The 22,490-nt window shown below is 44.7% G+C and overlaps 2 protein-coding genes across 2 annotated transcripts; one reads left to right on the top strand and one right to left on the bottom strand.

Annotated features, from left to right (window-relative positions):
- Positions 1–340: 340 nt before the first annotated feature.
- Positions 341–13,328, bottom strand: LOC133888569 (probable protein S-acyltransferase 14). The gene is made up of 7 exons (XM_062328860.1): positions 12,915–13,328; positions 12,176–12,419; positions 11,994–12,085; positions 2,361–2,484; positions 2,192–2,277; positions 2,050–2,115; positions 341–1,042 (listed from the first exon to the last, which is right to left on the bottom strand). Exons 1-7 carry the CDS (start codon positions 13,125–13,127, stop codon positions 917–919), a joined length of 951 nt encoding a protein of 316 aa, XP_062184844.1. The 5' UTR covers positions 13,128–13,328; the 3' UTR covers positions 341–916.
- A 3,153-nt stretch (positions 13,329–16,481) lies between these two features.
- On the top strand, positions 16,482–19,500 carry LOC133889386 (uncharacterized). The gene is made up of 5 exons (XM_062329922.1): positions 16,482–17,996; positions 18,165–18,317; positions 18,429–18,679; positions 19,004–19,323; positions 19,433–19,500. The coding sequence occupies exons 1-5, from the start codon at positions 16,482–16,484 to the stop codon at positions 19,498–19,500; spliced, it is 2,307 nt and encodes a 768-aa protein (XP_062185906.1).
- The last annotated feature ends 2,990 nt before the right edge of the window (positions 19,501–22,490 follow it).

Below are 22,490 nucleotides of genomic sequence, written 5' to 3'. Positions count from 1 at the left end.
CAGGTCTTCCCATTTCCTCGCCATCACAATCATGGAGCAGAAATGGATCACATGGTTTCAAAAATGATCTCGTGAACGCTATGCTCATTTAATCCCTTGCATAACCAAACACCAATGCCGTCAGTTGTACTTCAGATGTTGAACACTGAGATATCTGGCCAGAAGACCATCCAATTTTACATGTGAACACAGTTGATGTCAATGGGCAGTGTTACAAGGATATGCGTGTCCAAATTTTCTTTGTTGTGTCAACACGTATTGATCACATCAAACATGGTGTGACACACATCCTATGCATTTGGCCATGTCCAAGGCAGGGAGAAGAGGAGACAAACATGTGGCATGTCGTCACGCGTAAATCCGAGCCACCGTCACCCAGATCCAAGCCGTGGGGAGAAGAGGAGGCTACGGCAGGGAGGAGAGGAGGCAACGACAGAGGAGGAAAGGAAGAGGCGATGGCATGGGAGGAAAGGAGGAGGCAGCGGAGGAAAGGGGGAGACGAGCGTGTGATGTATGGCTGCCGACCGGAGGAGTTAGGGTGTGATTTTTAGCCGGATGGGGATGGGCCAACCAATGAATAAATGACAGCTCATTTCATATTTTTTTCTTTTATATTTTCTTTTTAGCCTAATATAGTGTATTGAACTATTGATTCTACATTAGAACTATGATTTTATTTCCCCTTCTAGTGTATTAAAAAAGAGGTAGATCTCTATGTTATAAATATCTTTTATAACATATACTTAGATTTAAAACATTAAAAAAATAAAAAAATAATATACATTAGAAGAATCCCTGAATCCTATATTCTTGAGTTTGCCGAGTCGGACATCCGCACCCGAGTCGGACTCGGACTCCCGCACCCGTATCCCGGTAACACTACCAATGGGAAGAGAGCACAGGTAAAATTGCCCCATCACAGTTCTTGCCCATCGAAATCTGCCCTGACAGGATAATCAAGGCCCTGTAGAGCTGGCATTCTTGTCAAATCCTCTTCTGAGTATGCAGGGATGAACCAGTATCTCCTATCATTTCCAAAAACCTGATAACAAAACATTGGTCAACTAAAAGACTACAATAGACTTGCATGAAAGTAACTCGCATATGCTGGTATTTCAAAATTTCAACCCGTGTACTAGAGTGACAGGTCCATGCCCAGGGACTATGAAGGGCGGAAGTCGTTTTCTTCCCAACTCATCTACTTCCTAAATAGATAACTTGTATAGTGAGAGAACTATTTGGTTTTGCTTATCTTCCTAAGATAATAATTAACTATTTGGTATGTTATCTATTCGTTAGGTAGGTTTTTATTCAGGTTGATTATATCCATAACTATTTGGAGAGTCCTCTTTGTAAAGAGGCCTATTGTGATTGACATTCTCAAGCAAGAAAGTAGAAGGTTAAGTCGTCGACACAGTGAGGAACAGGTTCCCAACCAGCAACTTCCAATCAGACACATAACACTGGCAGTATTATGGTTACCAAACAAGGGGAATAAAAAGAAAGTGATGTTGAAGATAAGTAGATAAAAGATATCGACTTCAAAAAGGACTGGCAAATTTGTTGGTTTTTCCCTAGATTAGATTTCAGTCCTCTTAGCATTTTACGGACCAAAAAGAATATAAGGAGTTAGAAGTCAAATAATATGAAATTGTACGTTGCTCAATTGTATAATGGCACCTTAACAAAATTGCCTATGATATATCATACTCAAAAGTGTGAAACTTCAACCAATGAATACCTTGAAATATTGCAAACAACATGATTGACTACAGTTTCACAAAGTGTGCCACATCAAGCCTTGAATAACCATCACAATCTCACAATGATTATGCTATAAGAACATGACAAAAGCTATCATAGATGAATCAACTATTTGCATGTCCACACATAATCCACATATGCATATTTATTTCAACACCACCTCATCACGATAGGTGTATCATTCTCTTGAAATAAAGTTATATTGGTGCATGCTTGGCATAAAACCAAACAAATAATTGACTGTCTAGAAAAATTCTTAAAACTAAAAGTCTGAGCAAGCCTAACCTGAGCAAAATTCCTCTTCCGGCCAAGATCGTACATCCAATGTGGAGTTGTTTTCTTTTCATATGCCTGTACATCAAGGTAACAATTAATCTCATCCTGCACAGAACAAACACTGTTTAACAATATGTAGCTAGATGCTTGCCTCAATCGTGGTTGTATTAGCAGAAACAAGTGAAATATGCATAATCATAAAACCAAGAACACTCAAGGAGAAGGCCAGATTGAGCACTGCAAGAAAGAGATCAATTTTAGTTGATGTTTAATGAATTATACAGAAGAGAATTTTTTCATAAAATAGTAAATGCATTTACCAAAGGTGAGAAATGTGGTTGCAAGTGCTGCAGGACTTCCTGGGATATCAACATCACTGAAAAAGGCTATGAAGTGAGGCAATAAAGAGAGGGTGACAAGCATCGTCTGGAGGAAGGTGTAAAACTGCATGGCACATAAAAAGAAAATTGTTCACTTTTCAGAAACCTCATGATAGACAGCAGCGTGGAAGCAAAAGAGACACTGGTTCAAAAAAAAGTCTAAAAAAAGAAGCAATTAGCAGCAGTGCTTGCACTGTTAACATTATAAACAGAGCAGTGAACACACTGCACTGATAACATCATAAACATGTAAGTGTGATTGCTTCTAGCCTTCTGCTCTGACTTAGCAATGTCTTATTGTTGTCTTCCATGTTACACAAGTGAAATAGCTCTTCATGATTCAAGAAAACGAACAAAGCACTAAGTTTAACTATTGATGAATGAGACTCTAAAGAATGGTTAGCAAAAGATGCTAGCAACAGGTGTTAACAGATCATGGTGCAAAAGTGTCTTGCAAAAGGTGCTAATAGACTATGGTAACGCGTACAAACAAACATAAAGCATGAGCTAAACGGTATCCAATTCATTTCAAGTCTTTAACTGATTCATTCTACCAAAAAGAGGGTTGTTTTGGAGAATCTTAGTTGATGAAAAGTTATAGTTCTAGGTATTTTAATATTTATAAGAAATATAATGCATGGGGACTGCCTGACCTAAGAAATAAGCAATAGTAACACAGATCAGATGACACGGATGTCACGACCCAAGGATCTGATCAGTTAAGTGTGGGTTGTGGGTGGTTTCAGCCCTGGTTTGCTCCCAGGAGCCGTGGTGTTGTGGTGTTTGGGTAACTAGAGAACAGCATTGCACAAAGAAATAGCGCACAGGAGAGAGGAGAGATTAGAGGGAGATTAGATATGACTCCTTGGTTGCTTTATTCAATGATGCCGAGTCCCCTTAATAGAGATGGGGGGCGGCTCTGTACAAACCAACTAAATATGAATCTCTAACTTAACAAATCAAATCTTATCTCCAATTGAATTAGATAGAAAGCATCGCAACTGACTGCATAGTGAGCTGATGAGGAAGATGAATTGGAGGATCGAGAGTAGATTTCAGTCAGATCATATTGAGGATCGAGGGTAGATTTCAGTCAGATCATATTCGATAGAACCGTTAGAAGGCTCTCGCGACCTGGCGACCGCCAAGCTCCACCACACCAAATTCTTCAAATCCTCTCCAGAGATCCTGCTACCCCCACTCTAATCCAAGTCTCCGCATCTCTCGCAACCCCGTCCCCACCCCAGTTTTCGCTATCTCCAGGTGTTTTCGTCCAAGATGAGGTGGAGTTCGTCCCTGAGACTCCATATCTGCAGCTTACGGAGGAGAAGCTCGAGGAAAATCCAACGAATCCAAGGCAAGATCAGATGGGCTAGAGCTCGGTCGCGCAGGTGGACAATCACACCTTCCAAGATTCGGAGATCCAGCAGCCGGCAGATGCTGAGCTACGCAAAGGTGAGTTTATGAAGCCGTCAAGAGTGCTCCCCTCCCTGGATCCCCCTTGTGCTAGACCTCCAATGGCGCAAGGAGCAATTCATGGGCGGCGACAGTGGCCAGCTGTACCCATCCCTCCAGCATGCCATCCTATCGGAGCTAGGTCTGATTGAGTGAGGAATTGCAAGACACAGTGTAATTTCAATGAGACAGGGTAGCTCGGCGCCACAATCATAGCCCAGAGAAGCAAAGAGGGCAAAGGGCTCACCGTTTTCAGCCTCTCAGGAGCACGCATCATTCAACCCCGATAGATAAACATCACATCCCATCTTCGGAGCAGATTCGGCACCCTGCATTCAATCCACAGAGCAACCCAGTTCAACGGATACAGAAGCACCTCTAGCTGCCAGCAGCATTTATCCAAGCAACTGCAAGGCTGAGACTCTACAGAGGCCAGCAATTGAGCACAAGTGCTGTGCACATACCCCTAAAACATCAGCTGCAGCAGAACTCAGGGCTCGAGGAGATCATGGAGAGATTTTGAGAGATGAAGGATGGCGTACGGTGAAAGGGTGATATTGGTGGAGGAACAAGCCTCTTTCATCGTCCTCATTAACTTCACAACAACCAACCAGTTCACAGCAAAAGAAGTTCTACTTAAAGAGGATGTTGAGTAAGTGTTTCAATTGTCTTGCTAAGGATCACAGGGTAGCCAATTGCAGAGATCCAACGTGATGCTGGAGCTGTAGAGGCTCAGGCCATAGGGCGTCTCAGTGCACTGCTTCCTTCAGACACCCCAAAGCTCCAGCTCCCCCGGCTCACCAAAACCTACATAAAACATCAACCAGCAAGAGCTCTGCTCCTGAGAACCAACCATACCTCAGACCTCTCCTAGGCAACCTACATCAACCAAGTCCAAGCAACAAAAAAGGCAAAGTCCTGCTAGAGGAGAAGCAAATGGCGACGTATCCAGGGGACCCTACTGCAAGGCTGGCGAGGGAGTTTTGTGCTGTGTCAGACACTGGTGCTATCATAAGGGAGAAGGACCAACTACTAAGCAAGATGGTGGCGTGTTGGCTGGCTAACAATAGACCACCAACTGAACCATACCAGGTGATGGATGCACTCACTCATGATTTTGGCGTTCAGGTAGGAGAATGCCAGGTCATCAAGCACCATCCTGAAGATTTCCTGGTGATTTTCTCCCACTCACACCACTGTGATGTTGTGACCCGCCATCATAGAGTTCCATATGGTGGCAGAGATTTCCGATTTGTGGAATGGACCGAGAGAAGGTATGCCACCCCTGAAAAATTTGAGTTTCATGTCAAGTTGTGCATCGAGGGGTTGCCGATTCATGTCTGGAGTGAGGAGGTGGTGGCCTAGGTGATCGGGAAGCAATGTGCTATCCACTTTACTGAGGAGTTTTCACACCGCAGAGAGCGGAACTGCACTTATGATCTGTGGGCATGGTGCTCGGATCTTAGCAGGATCCCAAAGGAGGTTTGGTGCAGAGCTCCCACCAACTTCTGTCCCTTTTCCACAGGTGATCATCCATCATGAAGAGCCTGCAGATTTGAAGATAGGATGGTCCTACTGCCTTTTACTCCACCTTGAGATCATAGAAGACCTTTCCTTCCTCACTGATGATCCGGGCAGCCACAACAACCCAAACAGGCGTTGGAGAAGAGAACTTAACTGGCACTATAGGGTGCCGGATAGTGAAGAAGATGCACTTCCACCTCCACCAACAAGAAGCTGCAGGGAAGATCATCAACCAAGGCGCGACAGAGATAAGGATGAACACCGGGACCGAAGGTGCAGGGGGACTAGGCGCCACCAGAGCAGGTCTATTTGGTCTCGAGTGACAAAGCCCTGCTGTCATGTGAGGGAGCACTTCAAAGGTGCATCCCACAGGGAACGCGGCCACAGCGCACAGAGACGCCGGTCGGCGACACACTGACTCCTCGTCGGACAGGAGTCCCAAAGCCAGGCGTATGAGGGGAGATAATGAGAGGAAAGAGCACAAGGAGACACCTCCAAGTTCCCCAGACCAGATGTTGTACGTAAGCAAAAAGGAGAAGGTTAGGTTTGCAAAACCAGTGATCATGGAACACATAAGAAGGAAATCTCTAATGATCCAATTGCTGATAGGGGCGACTTCCTGGACGTTTTCCAGAACCTAAGAAGCCTCTATGACCCAATGGTCCATGAGGCAGTGACTAACCCATTGCTTGCAAGTCGCAACAGCTGCCAGCTGCAAAGCCCCGGAGGGACGCTGAGCCAAATCACTTTGTCGGAATATCATCCCACACCGGCAACCATGCAATCGCCGCAGGAGGAACAAGACAAGGCATCAAGCAAAGGTGGATTGGAATTGGGCACTATGGAGTTCAGCCCACGGAGATGATAGCATATGTACAGGAGGATGCGACCGGCCTTACCTTGGCGAGCGTCAACAACCCATCGTCGACCAACAATGCAGAGGTACAACCAATCGACAATTTTGTTCGGTTTGTCACAAAGCCTCTTGAACCACCCCTAGTCAGCACAACCGAACCAAAATTATTCTTCTCTGCATCCGGTAAACACAAATAACCAGGCAACTCCACAGAGGCATAGTGAAAGCCTTGCAAACAAAGCAAAAGAGACGCCAGGAAAGGGGCCGATGCAATTGGCCAAAGTTCTTCTTGCAAAAAAAACTCGACGAGCTATCCCTTCAACAACAATCACAAACTGATGATATTATGGCTAATTATTTGGAACGCTTTGGAAAGCCATTGACCAAGGGGACAATGGAGACGATTGCAGCCCTGGTGGACAAGGGAAATCAGAAGAAAGGCAAGAAAGGGAAGAAGATCGTGCCGGTGGCCACAGCGGAGGAGATGCCAACAGCAGCCTGAAGACAGACTTACTACAATCAGAATCAGTTGTGCGTCTTCTTTCATAACAATTAGCGTCATGTGTTATCCTTTGTCACAAGTTATGTATGTGCCTGTTAGGTATAGTCGAGTCTATCAGGTGGATGCTTTTTATGTGGCGCAGCAGCTAAGCATCATTTCGCCAGGAAGTTATGTTCAGGTGTTTGAGTCCAAGAGTTAAAGTAGTCAAAAAATGGGCTACTGAACAGCTTTGCTCCAGTGACCAGTTGCTGGGCAGGGGCAATCTCTAGCAAGTTACATGTCTAGCTATGCCAAGTTATGTGCACTGGTTTATCCAGACCAATGAAGAATTGTGGTGTTGTCCGATATTTGAATCATGTCACAACGTAATTGTAATTTGTTGTGCTAGAATGTGAGGGGATTGAATGCACAAGCCAAACGTGCGAGTGTTAAAAACATGGTGCACACTATAGGAGCTACACGTGATTGCTTACAGGAAACGAAGATGCAGATCTGGAACCAACAACTGGTCACTAAAACTCTGGGACATCAATACAGCCAAAATTACATGTCCCTTCCGTCGATTGGGGCCAGTGGAGGTATTCTCCTGGCATGTTCACAAAATTATTTCACTCTCAACCAAATCCAGGTAACTTAGTACACGGTATCAGCCAACATTACAATGATGTATGACAATATCTCTTGGTCATTAAAAGGTGTCTACGGCCCCCAATCGGATGAGGATAAAATTAATTTCCTACAAGAACTCACAGCACTCAAACCTAACATGGTGGCTGAATGGTTGATCGTGGGTGATTTTAACATGATATACAAAGCGGAAGACGAGTAACAACAGGCTTAATCGGAGAATGATGAGGAAATTCAGGAAAGCTATAGATGACCTCCAGTTAAAAGAACTCAAGTTAAGAGAAAGGCGCTTTACATGGTCCAATGAGCAAAAAAATCCCACCTTCACCAGAATAGACAGAATTTTCTGTACTCCAGATTGGGACCTCCTCTTCCCCAAAGTTGAACTCCAAGCTCGGGCGACAATGCGCTCTGATCATTGCCCCCTCTTCCTTCAGGAAGAGATGCCGATTAGCACATGTAGTGGCTTCAGATTCGTGTCCTAATAGCCATCTATGCCTGGCTTCATGGAAACCATTCAAGTTGCATGGGATCGGTCGGTTAACCTACAGGGTGTCATCCTACGAATGCATGTGAAGTTGAATAGGATGGAAAAGGCTATAAAAATTTGGAAAAGAAATACGATCGGCAATGTCAAACTTCGGCTTGCAATTGCACAAGAGGTCATCTTCAGGCTCGATGTTGCACAAGAATCACGACAATTATCAGAAGATGAATTTGAATTTAGAAAACACCTGAAGGACAAGGTAGTAGGACTAGCTGCAATAGAGAAAACAAGGGCATGACAACACTCAAGGCTAACCTGGATACGGAAGGGAGATACTAACACAGTTTTTTTAGATTCGAGCAAACTCTAGATGGAAGAAAAAATCCATACTATCTCTGTTTATAGAGAGTGGCCAGGTCTTCTCGCATGAACAAAAGGAAGAGAAAATACACAAACATTTAATGGAGCATCTTGGTTTGTACAAGCAAAGACTTGGATATAAATTGGGAAAATGTCGGATACCAACCTATGAATCTTTTGGAGCTAGAAGAGCCATTTGAGGAACAAGAGATCCTTCAAACAGTTACTGCCGGTCGAGAAAGCCCCTGGGTCAGATGGGTATATCGGGCTATTCTACCAAGAAATGCTAGCGCATTATAAAAGATGATCTGATAGTGGCAATTCAGGATTTCTACAACCAGAAAACAATAAAGCTTGATTTAGTTAATAATGCAAATATTTTGTTGCTGCCAATGAAGATAGAGGCGATGCAGGTGGGCAACTACAGGCCTATCAGCCTGATCAACAACCTTTTAAAGCTTATCACAAAAATGCTTGCAAACAGGCTAGCTCTGAGATAAAGGATCTGGTACCAAAATGCCAAAGTGCATTCATAAAAAGAGATGCATACATGATAATTTTATTTTTGTCCAGAATGTGATAAAAAACCTACATATCAACAAGGTGCCATCTCTCTCCATAAAATTAGACATTTCGAAAGCTTTTGATTCAGTTCATTGGGCATACCTTATTGTGGTCATGCAAGCCATGGGATTTGGACATAAATGTGACTGGATCTCGACCCTTCTAAGGACGACACCATCAAGAGTGCTTCTAAATGGTACCCCATGTAAGTCAATCAGACATGCTAGAGGCCTAAGATCCGTTACAGCGAATTATTGGCCTTGCATCTCAATGGATGATTCTTGACCCGATCCTACCTAGCTCGGCACATGTAAGGTGTTCCATGTATGCAGACGATGCAGCCATCTTCGCAAATCCAAGCCCATCAGAGTTGAAGGCACTTAGTGACATCCTGACACTCTTCGGGAAGTGTTCCGACCTGATCACAAATCTTAACAAAATAGAGATTTTCCCAATCCGATGCGAGAACATTCCGCTAGATCAACTTCTTAGTGTCTTTCCAAGCAAAATTAGCTCCTTCTCAGGCAAGTACCTAGGATTGCCACTTCACACACGAAAACTGAGGAGGGTATATGTGCAGTTGTTGATTGACAAGCTTGGGAGACGATTGCTAGGGTGGAAGGGCCGAATGACAACACGGGCAGGAAGGGACACGTTGGTTAAATTTGTCTTATCATCTTAGCCTACATACCATCTGACAGCCTTCCCCTTACAAAAGTGGCTGACCAAGCCCATCGATCGAATTCGTAGGAGCTTTCTATGGAAAGGTGAAGGGCAAGAGAAGGTCAACAGAGGACATTGTTTGGTGAATTGGGCCACAGTATGCTGACCAAGGTAGCTTGGCGGACTTGGTATTTCGGACCTACATAAATTCACAAGAACACTCAGGATTAGATGGATGTGGTTAGAGTGGGGCCATGAGCAAAGACCATGGCTAGGCATGAAAATTCCATGTGACCAAGCTGACAGGGACCTATTTCATGCGTCAACAGTGGTGCACTTAGGTGACGGCAAGCGCGCCTCCTTCTGGCATTCTTCATGGGTTCAAGGTCAGGTACCCAAGGTCCTAGCTCCCACACTGTATGAAAAAAACGAAAAGGAAAAATGAAAAGGTGATGAATGCACTCACTGATCAGCAATGGATTAGAAACTTGGGACAGCTTTCCACTCAATTGGAGCTTCGTCAATTCGTAAGATTATGGGAAGACATATAGGGAGTCACTCTAAATCCCGAACAACCTAACACGATTACATGGAGATGGACGCGGGATGGACAGTAACCACGAAGAGTGCATACACCATTCAATTTCAAGGTGCAGTAAAGAAGCCTCACATGATGCCGATCTGGAAGGCCAAAACCAAACCAAAATGCAAATTCTTCTACTGGGTGCTCATGCAACGGAAAATCTTAACGGCAAATAATCTAGTGAAGAGAGGTTGGCCACATGATCAAATTTGCAAACTTTGCCGAACAAAAAATAAGACACTCACACATTTGCGTAAAGACTGCACCCTCACAAGAGAGGTTTGGAGACACCTATCTAGCTGGTTGCACCTTCCCACCTGCCGGGATTCAAGACGTGGCTACGATAAACAAATGGTGGCGGAAAGCACGATTGAGAATAGACCGCCGAAATCGCACCGAATTTGACGGCTTGGCAATATACTTTTCGTGGAATATATGGAAAGAAAGAAATAGAAGAACTTTTCAAAATGAAGAGTTGTCAACCATACAAGTGTCCCTCAAGGCCAAGGAATACATTGATCAAAGACAGATGGCGTACGATCTACGTTGAGTAGAGGATCTCATTAGTTGGCTTTTTTTACCAATTGCTTAGGCCTTCATTCACTGTACCAAAGTTGTACTCCTCAGGGCTGATCCAGAGGATAAAAATTCTTTCTTGTTTTGCTTTTTATTCCTTCTAACATAAATATCGGCAAGCCTTTTGCTGCCCATTCAAAAAAATTACTTGTACACGGCTCTCCAAGGATTAAGCCCATTGACATCACTTGGCCCACAAGGGTCTGTCAGGGAATAGAGTGTTGGGCCTCTACACTCGCCTGTTGGCCCAGATGTAGGTCCTGTCCCACATGACAACGGACATCACAAAGTGTACTTCAGCAGTTCTGAAGCTCATGTAGTTGTACTTACGGCTATTGAGACATCCGTAAGCATAAATGTTTTAGGACAATCTGAATGGACTTATTTGGGTGATATTGCCTAAATACTTCGGGGATGCCATGTAACATCATTATGTCTGTTCCTGGAACCTGAGCTATAATCAGGCACCAGTGGACAGTTGTATAAGGGCAAGGCACTGAATAAGTGCAATGAATATCTTGGTTTAACCAGCAAAAAAATCATTGTTAGTTTAGATGGCTACAACTTCATGCTTAGATGTTTCTCATCTAACTACTTGAACCAATTGTATCATTATTTTGTGTGAACAAGGAAAAACCATGGTTGCTGCAGGGAACAGCACAGTCTAGGTCAATTTATTGCTTTCAAAATTAGCAAGTCCTAACATAACACACTACGATAATATTAATTTAGAGTGCTGGAACAATTTTTTAAACAATTGTCTCCAGTTTTGACAGGTGTTTATTATTATTATTATTGGAACATCAGATTTAACAGGTCAAGAACATTTATTTGCACAGACAATTTCTGATATGTCAAATTGCAACATGCAAAGGAATTGGTTAGAAGTGGAGTACAAAGGAGATGGAAGAAGCGTATTTGGAATTTAAAATTGAAGTTATATGAGATCTGCTTAGCAATTTGGTTAACTGATCAAGCAGTAACCTGGCATAGCAAGACTATTATTACGAGCTCAGAGGAGTTTAGCTATTAATTTCTCGTACATGTTTCAACGAGTTGGTTTATAAAACAATGTAATCCAAAAGAAGAAATTGATTTAGTATTCATGGTGAATTATATAGTTGATGAACAAATCATTTCGAGAAAAGATATATTTAGTTTTTCTTTCATAATTATGGCAACGTGTAGAAACTAGTATAGAAGAAAAACTTAAACAGATTCTTATTTTAAAAGATAGGGTTAATGCATCAACCACAAACATTGCACATCCTGCCAGCAAGAAAGGACAAGTACTTTGTAGTTAAAAAAAAGGAACCCAAAGCTCAATTTATCTCACTCCAAAAGAGGACCATATCTCAAGTGTAGTAGTATTTTACCAGGAAGAGAAGAAAGTATTTGTAATTCAATGCCCCAACACAATTAACAACCCATACACAATGATGATCCATCTTAAGAATACATCTTCCACCTGAAAATATGTTTAGGCATAAAAACACAATAATGATAGATTATGTAATTCATAACAAAATTTATCCTCAAGATTAAACCATAAACTTACAAACAGAGCAATGATGGCACCGAGGTGGCTTCAGCTGGTTGCACTTCCTACAGTACCTAACCCTTGGATTTCCCGTATTGCTGAGAGCCACAGATTGCTGTGAATTCATCTGGCTACTGAACTCTGAGCTAGTAAGGGGAGCAGTTTCTCCCATCTCCGCATCGAAATTAAGATTCCAATTTGGTGGAACGGAACCAGGGTTGGTGAACACAACAGCGAAGTAGCTCCATAGAAGCATAGCAAGCTGAAAAACCCGAAGTACTGTCTCTATTAACACACTAAACAAAACAGAGAGAAAGGGTTCTAAGATAAATGCACCAGTGTTTACAGTCAACAATTTTTGCATACAAAACACCAGCAAACATTATGGTTCTCTAATCAGTAGCGCTGAAATGCGTTTGATCGGCACATTTAATAATTTTTTTCTTAAACTTCTTTCACTGTAATCAGCTCCAAACACTCCAGGTAGCATATATTAGACAAATCTACTACGTTTTCACAAAACATATTAGGAAAACAATAAGTAGACCCTAAGCACGACAGCTCCATTCATCCATATCAGTAATCCACATCATATATATATATATACCCAACAATGCTTCCCAAAGAAACAAGATTAACATCCAATGATGCTCAATCATGCTGCAATTTGCATCTTTTCCGCCGAAACAGTAAATACTTTGGCCAAAGGCGAAATCTTTTACACCTGAAGCTCCCCTAGTTATGCGAGAACACGCACCAGGAAGTGGAAGAGGAGCAGGACGGCGAGCGCGGCAAGGGTGGTGGCGCCGCCGGCGAGGAGAGCAGGCCCGTAGTTGCAGAGGACGACGGCGTAGTAGGTGACGCCGACGATGGCGAGTACAAGCAGGATCATGATGGAGCCCAGCCCCCTGAGCACCGTGCAGAACCGGAACACATTCCACGCCATCGCGACCCCCGCCGATCTGTACATGGCTGCTCTGCCCCCACCCCGCGGCCGCCGGCACGGCACGACCGCCTCCGTGTAGCGGCAAAGGAGACCAGGGAAGACCAGCACCGCGCCGGCGTCTTCCGCTGAGGGAATCAGGAGGGCGAGGAGGAGGAGGATGATTAAAACCTGGGGAGAAAGAATGGGGAGGTCAGACGGGGGACGGTGGACCTTGCAGCGGTCTTCTTTGCTCCGCACTTCCGCTTTGATTTGGACATGTTCGCTAACTAATTTAAAAATTTATCCTTATAATATTATTCTTGTATTTTCTAATATTATTATTGTATTTTTTATTTTTATATCAATTCTATTTTCTACCTTTTTATTATTTTATATCTTTTTTTATCCATAATCATTTTCTATTCACTCTATCGCACAGTGATACAGCCTCCTCTCTGCTTCCGCATTTTTGCGGTCCCTCTCTCATCTCTTGCTTCCTTATAGCAGCTGATACAGTCATTGCTGAAGATGAGGAAAAAGGACGGCACAGTGATGTGGCGGCTCGATGCGGGCACTACTGGAGACGACCTTAGCCAACTTGGTCGGTAATGCGAGTTCGGTCCGGTCGTATTCTACATTTCCCTTCTAACTCAGTCCTGTTTCCAAATGGAATTTGTATTCAAATCGTTATGAATTTGTCTAAACTTTCTTAAATTTGATCAATATCTTAAATCAATTTCTCTCTTCAAACAAAGCACGATACGGAAACAACTTTGGATAATGCCAGTCATAAATATGGAGTGAGTAAAGGTGGAATTTAGTACTGTCATGAGTATTTAACCGGTATTGTAAAATAGAAAAATTACATTGAAAGTGCTTCCGATCTCTGTAGGAGGGAGTAGGGAAGTCAATACCTGTGGTCAAATACCTTAATGGAATCGAAAATGTTCCATTTTCTTTGTCCACGAGTATGTTTTTGAGCGAGAAACTCTATCCGATGGGTAAACAGACATAGGTATAGTTAAGTTTATCTATACCTGTATCGTCCATTTACAAATCGTATGATAGGTGAGTCCTAAGAAAAACCCTAATCGGCCACCCTCCAAGGCTCTAGGCCCCTTGCCCCAAGGCAGTCAAGTTAATGAGCACCCTCGAACCTATATCGAACAGTAGATTTGTTTATTCGGTCTCGTCCAATGTTGTGCGGCCCAACAACAGAGGCCTGGTTCCCTCCACATGGTCCACATGGACGCGTGCACCCTCTCTCTCCCCTGTCGCTCACTCTCTCAGCTCGCTCACGCTCCAGAGCTCATGACCCTCCGCCGCGGGAAACTCTACCCCTACACCTACATCGCGGCAGGAGGACGAGGGAGCGTCGTGCTCACTTCGAGCCGCGCTGCCAATTCCGATCTGCAGGACATGGGAGCATTGTGCTCAGGCCGAGCTGGTGCCGCTCCGTCGTTCCCGATCCCTTGCTGCCAGAGGATGTGCTCGTGCTACACTTACATCGCTGACTCCTGATCCGATGCAAGAGGAGGTAGCAACATCAACGACAGCTTCAGAGTGTGGTATCAATAGTGATGAGGACATCAACCCCGACACGGGAATGGCTACTCCAACTGAACCAGCACAGGCGCCACCAGGACCACTCACTCGAGCTCGTGCACGTGAATTAAACTTCGTGATGATTTTGAAGAATGAAGGACCAGAAGTTTCCTAAGTGCATGCGCCATCTATGCTCATGATGAACCTGCCCAGAATAATGTCTAGGTGCTGGCCACCTATGTGTTTTTAGTTTTGTCAAGAAATAACCAGGAAGGTGCTGCGCCACCTAAATCAGGAAAGGGGGTCAAGGAGATGGCGTGTGGCTGTTTGGGCGCCTATTCCCTGCCTTGTGGGTAGGCTGGGCGCCTACCTTCCTCATGCCTCCTCCCCCTATTTAGCCAGGGGCTGCGCCCCCTCTTTTGCTTGGATTTTCTTTGATAAGTTTAGCCATTGTGCAAACATCCTGTGCTGCAGTTGTGCTCAGCGGCCACCTGTGGACAGCCATTGTGAACCCCAATTCGTGAGCGATTGATATTCAGTTTTGCCTTCATCTTGTTCTTGCTTGTTCTTCGATTGCTTGCAGGAATAGAACCTCGTGTTCAGGTTGATCTTGCCACCAGCAAGGTCAATAACCATTTGGAGTTGGTTCAACGATTGCTAAGGCGCCACGACCTGTTCGTTCGTAGTCGGATCGCGAGAGTCACCTCCTCCACAAAATCGAAGTTATCCCTCTCACCGAAAGATCGGGCACTCCAGCTCCATCAAGTGGTATCAGATTACAGGTTGATCGGTGAGTTTTATCGAGTTTTATCCCTTTAGTTTGAGAGTTGTTCATCGTCCTATCGTCCACCAGAAAAGCTACAAAAAAAAATCAGGTTAGAACCTTGTCCCCGAACCATTTGGCCTTGCACTTTCATTCAGTAATCTTGTGTTGTTGAATTTGCGTGCATTTGCGTCACTTGTTGCTGGTCGCTCCGTGTCTCCACTGTTCACCGCCGTTCTTCTTTCGTTCATCCATACCATGTTCTTCCCTCCCCCTGTTCCGCCCAGATCAGAACCATCCCACCAAATCTGGTGCGTTTCCCCCCCCCCCCTCCTTGTTTTGGAAGTTAATTGCTGCTGTTGGTTTCCTGCCATTTGTGCTTGGTTCGTTTTGGAAAGCATATCTTGTGCTCCCCCCTGCTGGTTTCGTTTTGGCAAGTTTTGATCATTTCTGCTTGGAAATTTTGGGGCGCCTGATCTGGTTATCAAAAAAAAAAAAGGACAGAAGAAAAGGCACGGTGCAGAATCAAAAAAAAAAGGGAAAGTGTAAGAAGTGCAATCGATTTGGTGCGCCCCATATCTTCATCCAGCATCTTTGTTTTTGGCAAGCAGAACCTCCATATTTGGTGCGCCCCAGCTTTCTAATTCAGGCTCTTCGATTTTGGAAGGCAGCAACATCCTAGCTTGTGCGCCCCCTTCCTAGTTCAGGGATTTGGTGCGCCCTCTCCACCTTTGCGTGCCTCCTTTGCCTCTATTCTGTTCGGTTTTTCACTTGGTTCCAGCAGCATTTGCTACGTGTTTGCACTCTTATTCAACTTTGCATTTGCTGATTGATTGTGCTAATCCTTGCTCCCACGTAAAACTTTCCTATAGCTCCACAAATCCCTACAGCGTGCAGGTTGTGTCCTCTGGCAATCGCTCTATCCAAGCTTCATCGGTTGCACCGCTGGTTGCAGGTCACCCCTGCTGGCTTGGTAAGAACGGGTAAGAACTTGATAATGGTTTTAGTTTGAGCGCCCTGTTCAGCAACCCATTCCACTAGCTGTAGGACATACTATTTTGTTCCTTGTTCTCTTGTTCTTTGCACTAACAATGGCAGGATCCTCAGGGGATCAAGCTGATGCGATCGCCATGCCACAGTCCCCTCGTACCAAGCGCATCATACAGCATTTTGAGCGACAAATGCGCCTCCAAGTTGATGGCCTCGCTGAAGACATTCACGTCACCAACGAGCGCCTTGGTCAGCTTGAAACAGCACAAATTGAAGCCGGTTCGGCGCTCCAAGAATTAAAAACCGCCCAAGCCACCACCAACACCAGCCTCGACACCATCATGACACGGCTTGAGGAGTTGTCCCAGCAGCTTGGTGAGGTACAGGGCGACACTGATTATGGTGGCGACACCGAGCATGACGCTCAGGACCGTCGTCGCCGGCGAGGACCTCGTCGTGTGGTACGTAACCAGGATGATTCTTTCTCTAAAATTAAACTCACTATACCTGAATTCAATGGTAAATATGATCCTGATGCTTATCTTGAGTGGGAACTTGCTGTTGATCAAAAATTTGCATGTCATGCTTTTCCTGCACAACATCAAGTTAGAGCTGCTACTAGTGAGTTTACCCATTTTGCTTCTATTTGGTGGCGCGAACATGGCAGCAAACATCCCACTGAAATTCCTACCACTTGGGATGCTTTAAAAGTTCTCATGCGCCACAGATTTGTTCCCTCATATTATGCTCGCGATATGCTTAATAAACTACAGCGTTTAAGGCAAGGTACAAACTCTGTTGAAGAGTACTATCAGGAGCTGCAAACTGGTATGCTTCGTTGTGGTTTAGTTGAGAACAATGATGCTGCTATGGCACGTTTTTTGGGTGGTTTAAACCGTGAAATTCAGGATGTGCTTGATTATAAGGAGTACAATAATATTACTCGTTTGTTCCATCTTGCTTGCAAAGCTGAACGTGAAGTGCAGGGACGACACGCGAGGACACATGCTAACTCTTTTGCAGGTCGCACCACGTCGTTCCACTCAGCCCCTAAGCCTGTGGCCGTGTCACACCCAGCAGCGCCATCTCCACCTAGCGGCACTCCGAGTGACAAGGCAGCAGCAAAAACTCCAGCGCCACATCAAGCAACAAAGGGCGCCTCTTCCTCTGGACGCACCAAGGACATTCAATGCCATCGCTGCAAAGGTTTTGGTCACGTGATATGGGACTGCCCCAACAAGCGCACGCTGATTATACGTGACAATGGTGAGTATTCTTCAGCTAGTGATTCCGAAGAAACCATATATGCTATGCTTGCCACTGACGTTGCAGGAACCGAAGAAGAACATGTGGCTGCCACTGACGCCGACAAGTATGAGAGTCTTGTTGTGCAGCGCGTTCTCAGCACGCAAGTTGCACAACCAGAGCAGAACCAGCGCCACACCTTGTTCCACACCAAAGGCGTTGTGCAAGAACGATCTGTTCGCATCATTATTGACGGCGGCAGCTGCAACAACTTGGCAAGCACGGATCTGGTGGAGAAGTTGTTTTTCTCAACGCGCCCACACCCACACCCCTACCATATTCAATGGCTAAACCAGGGCGGCAAACTCAAGGTAACACGCTCGGTACGTGTTCATTTCTCTATGGGGTCCTATCATGATTATGCCGATTGCGATGTTGTTCCCATGGAAGCCTGTTCGTTGCTGCTCGGTAGGCCTTGGCAATATGATACGGATAGCTTACATCATGGTCGCACAAACCATTACTCTTTGATGTTTAAGGGCAAGAAAATAATTCTTCATCCAATGACCCCTGAACAGATTGTAAAAGATGACATCGCTAGAGCTAAACAACACCAGCAGCAACCGCACATACAAAACGAGATTAAACTGAAAGCTCCTGTTTTGCTAGCCACTAAATCTGATTTCGATGAAGTACGTGATGATAATCTGCCATGCTATGCGCTTGTATGCTCTCATGTGCTGTTTTCACTAGATGATGCGCCATCTTTGGACATACCCCTTGCTGTTACTAAGCTTTTGCAGGACTATGCCGATGTGTTTCCGAAGGAGTTACCACCAGGTCTTCCTCCCATTCGCGGCATTGAGCACCAGATCGACCTCATCCCAGGCGCCCAGCTTCCCAACCGCGCCCCATACCGTACCAATCCCGCTGAAACAAAGGAGATTCAGCGCCAAGTCCAAGCGTTACTTGATAAGGGCTACATTCGTGAGTCTCTTAGCCCTTGCTCTGTTCCTGTTTTACTTGTTCCAAAGAAGGATGGTACCTGGCGCATGTGCGTAGATTGTCGCGCGATTAACAATATCACGATTCGTTATCGCTATCCTATACCTCGCCTTGATGATATGCTTGATGAGCTTAGCGGTGCTGTTATATTCTCCAAGGTCGATTTGCGTAGCGGGTACCACCAGATTAGAATGAAACTTGGGGATGAATGGAAAACGGCATTTAAAACAAAATTTGGCTTATATGAATGGTTAGTTATGCCGTTTGGATTGACTAATGCTCCCAGCACATTTATGCGCTTAATGAATGAAGTTTTGAGGCCGTTCATAGGACTGTTTGTGGTTGTTTATTTCGACGATATTCTGATTTACAGCAAGTCTATGGAAGAGCATTTGGAACATTTGCGTGCTGTTTTTGATGCTTTGCGCGCTGCCCGTTTATTTGGTAACTTGGAAAAGTGCAACTTATGCACACAACGTGTGTCGTTTCTTGGCTATGTTGTTACTCCACAGGGCATTGAGGTGGACAGCAGCAAGATTGACGCCATCCAGAGCTGGCCCACGCCGACGACAGTTACGCAGATTCGGAGTTTTCTTGGGCTTGCAGGATTCTACCGACGGTTTGTGCGTGATTTCAGCTCCATTGCCGCCCCGTTGCATGAGCTCACCAAAAAGGGCATTCCTTTCTCCTGGGGTACGGCACAAGAAGAGGCATTCACCATCCTAAAAGATAAGTTGACACATGCCCCCTTACTACAGCTTCCTGATTTCAATAAGATGTTTGAACTTGAATGCGATGCTAGTGGTATTGGGTTGGGCGGTGTTTTGCTTCAAGAGGGAAAACCAGTGGCTTACTTTAGCGAAAAATTAAGCGGTGCTAGTCTGAATTATTCAACTTATGACAAAGAACTTTTCGCTTTGGTTCGCACTCTACAAACTTGGCAGCATTATTTATGGCCTCGCGAGTTTATTATTCATTCTGATCATGAGGCTTTAAAACATATTCGTAGCCAAACCAATCTGAACCGTCGGCATGCTAAGTGGGTAGAATTCATAGAGTCTTTTCCTTACATCATCAAACACAAGAACGGGAAAGACAACATTATTGCTGATGCTTTGTCGCGTAGATACACCATGCTGTCCCAGTTAGACTTTAAAATTTTTGGCTTACAAACTGTGAAAGAACAATACGCCGACGATCCTGATTTTAAGGCCATCATGATGCATTGCAAGGATGGTAAACCATGGGGTAAATTCCATGTAAACGATGGGTTCTTGTTCCGCGCTAACAAGCTATGTATTCCAGCAAGCTCGGTTCGTCTTTTGCTGTTGCAGGAAGCGCATGGTGGCGGCCTCATGGGACACTTTGGCGTTTACAAGACACAGGAGATTCTGGCCGCACACTTCTTTTGGCCCCAGATGCGCCGCGACGTGGAGCGCTTTGTTGCACGCTGCACCACGTGCCAGAAAGCTAAGTCACACCTGAACAACCACGGTTTGTATATGCCGTTACCTGTCCCTACTTCTCCTTGGCTCGATATTTCTATGGATTTTGTTTTGGGCTTACCTCGAACTAAGAAGGGGAGGGATAGTATCTTTGTGGTTGTTGATCGATTCTCTAAAATGGCTCACTTCATACCATGTCATAAAACTGATGATGCTAGCAGCGTTGCTGAATTGTTCTTTCGTGAGATTATTCGTTTACATGGTGTTCCAAATATAATAGTCTCAGATCACGATGCTAAGTTCCTAAGTCATTTTTGGAGATCTCTTTGGAATAAACTAGGAACTAAATTGCTTTTCAGCACCACTTGTCACCCACAAACAGATGGGCAAACTGAGGTTGTGAACAGAACCTTATCTACCATGCTTAGGGCTGTGTTAAACAAGAATCTGAAACTTTGGGAGGATTGCTTGCCCCATGTCGAGTTTGCTTACAATCGTGCTACACATTCCTCCACGAAAATGTGCCCTTTTCAGGTTGTCTATGGTTACATTCCACGGGCGCCAATTGACTTGCTGTCCTTTGATCCTTTGGACGCCCAACATGTAGATGCTGTTGCACGTGTTAAACAAATGTTGGACATCCATGAGCAAATGCAGCAGAACATTGCGCACACTAATGCTAAAAATCAGGCTGTTGGTAGTAAAGGACGTAAACTTGTTACTTTTGAACCTGGTGACTTGGTTTGGTTGCATTTGCGCAAGGATCGCTTTCCTACTTTGAGCAGGTCTAAGCTGATGCCACGTGCTGCTGGTCCCTTCAAGGTGTTAAAGAAAATTAATGATAATACTTATATACTTGACCTGCCTGCAGAATATGGTGTTTCCTCTAGTTTTAATGTTGCAGATTTGAAACCATATGCGGGCGAGGATGAGGAGCTGCCGTCGAGGACGACTTCGATTCAAGAAGGGGAGGATGATGAGGACATCAACCCCGACACGGGAATGGCTACTCCAACTGAACCAGCACAGGCGCCACCAGGACCACTCACTCGAGCTCGTGCACGTGAATTAAACTTCGTGATGATTTTGAAGAATGAAGGACCAGAAGTTTCCTAAGTGCATGCGCCATCTATGCTCATGATGAACCTGCCCAGAATAATGTCTAGGTGCTGGCCACCTATGTGTTTTTAGTTTTGTCAAGAAATAACCAGGAAGGTGCTGCGCCACCTAAATCAGGAAAGGGGATCAAGGAGATGGCGTGTGGCTGTTTGGGCGCCTATTCCCTGCCTTGTGGGTAGGCTGGGCGCCTACCTTCCTCACGCCTCCTCCCCCTATTTAGCCAGGGGCTGCGCCCCCTCTTTTGCTTGGGTTTTCTTTGATAAGTTTAGCCATTGTGCAAACATCCTGTGCTGCAGTTGTGCTCAGCGGCCACCTGTGGACAGCCATTGTGAACCCCAATTCGTGAGCGATTGATATTCAGTTTTGCCTTCATCTTGTTCTTGCTTGTTCTTCGATTGCTTGCAGGAATAGAACCTCGTGTTCAGGTTGATCTTGCCACCAGCAAGGTCAATAACCATTTGGAGTTGGTTCAGCGATTGCTAAGGCGCCACGACCTGTTCGTTCGTAGTCGGATCGCGAGAGTCACCTCCTCCACAAATCGAAGTTATCCCTCTCACCGAAAGATCGGGCACTCCAGCTCCATCAAATAGCAGCTTGAGATGCCCCTGGCACCAGCGGAATCAGTGACAAGTTTAGACTAAAGCGCGGTGTCAGTAGCAGATTTAGACACCCTTGGCAGTAGTAGCATCAACAACATCGTTTCTAAAGACCGAATGTTTTGTAATGGCAGTAGCACCGACTGATTGTTTTGTAAATTGAATGTAAAGATTGATTATTTTGTGAACTGAGATTGTGATCACTGACTGTTTTGTCAATTTAACATTCTGTATGGCATTGCGCTGCCATTTTTCACTGCCATTTCCCATCATGGCCTAACCAAACCATGGCAGTGTGCTTATTGGGCTCGACCAGTGTGTTAATTTGAGAATGAGATTCAGCAAAAGGTTCTAGAATGCATGGATATTGAACGTCGAAGACTGAACAACAGAAACACTAACATTGAACATTTAGAGATACATGCCTTCAGGAAATTTTACAGGAGTTTTAGCTGAATGTCGATCCATAACTGAACATGTCTTCAGAAAATATATATACCAATGTTGATCCATAACTTTAGCTCTGAGTTTTTACACTCAAATTCCAGATTTGCACAAAGAAAGTATCCTATTGCCAAAGTACTCCCAGAATGGCAAAAGAAATGAATGCTCGCTTGCAAAATGGCAAAAGAAAACTAAACATATATACAAAACTAGAGTTGTAAATCTGAAATTTTCCTTTGTGACACTAAGTGCAAGG

Source organism: Phragmites australis, chromosome 13 (assembly GCF_958298935.1).
Source record: "Phragmites australis chromosome 13, lpPhrAust1.1, whole genome shotgun sequence".
Taxonomy (NCBI): domain Eukaryota; kingdom Viridiplantae; phylum Streptophyta; class Magnoliopsida; order Poales; family Poaceae; genus Phragmites; species Phragmites australis.
The sequence above is the reverse complement of the archived record's forward strand: the minus strand, read 5'-3'. Positions and strand labels throughout refer to the sequence as shown.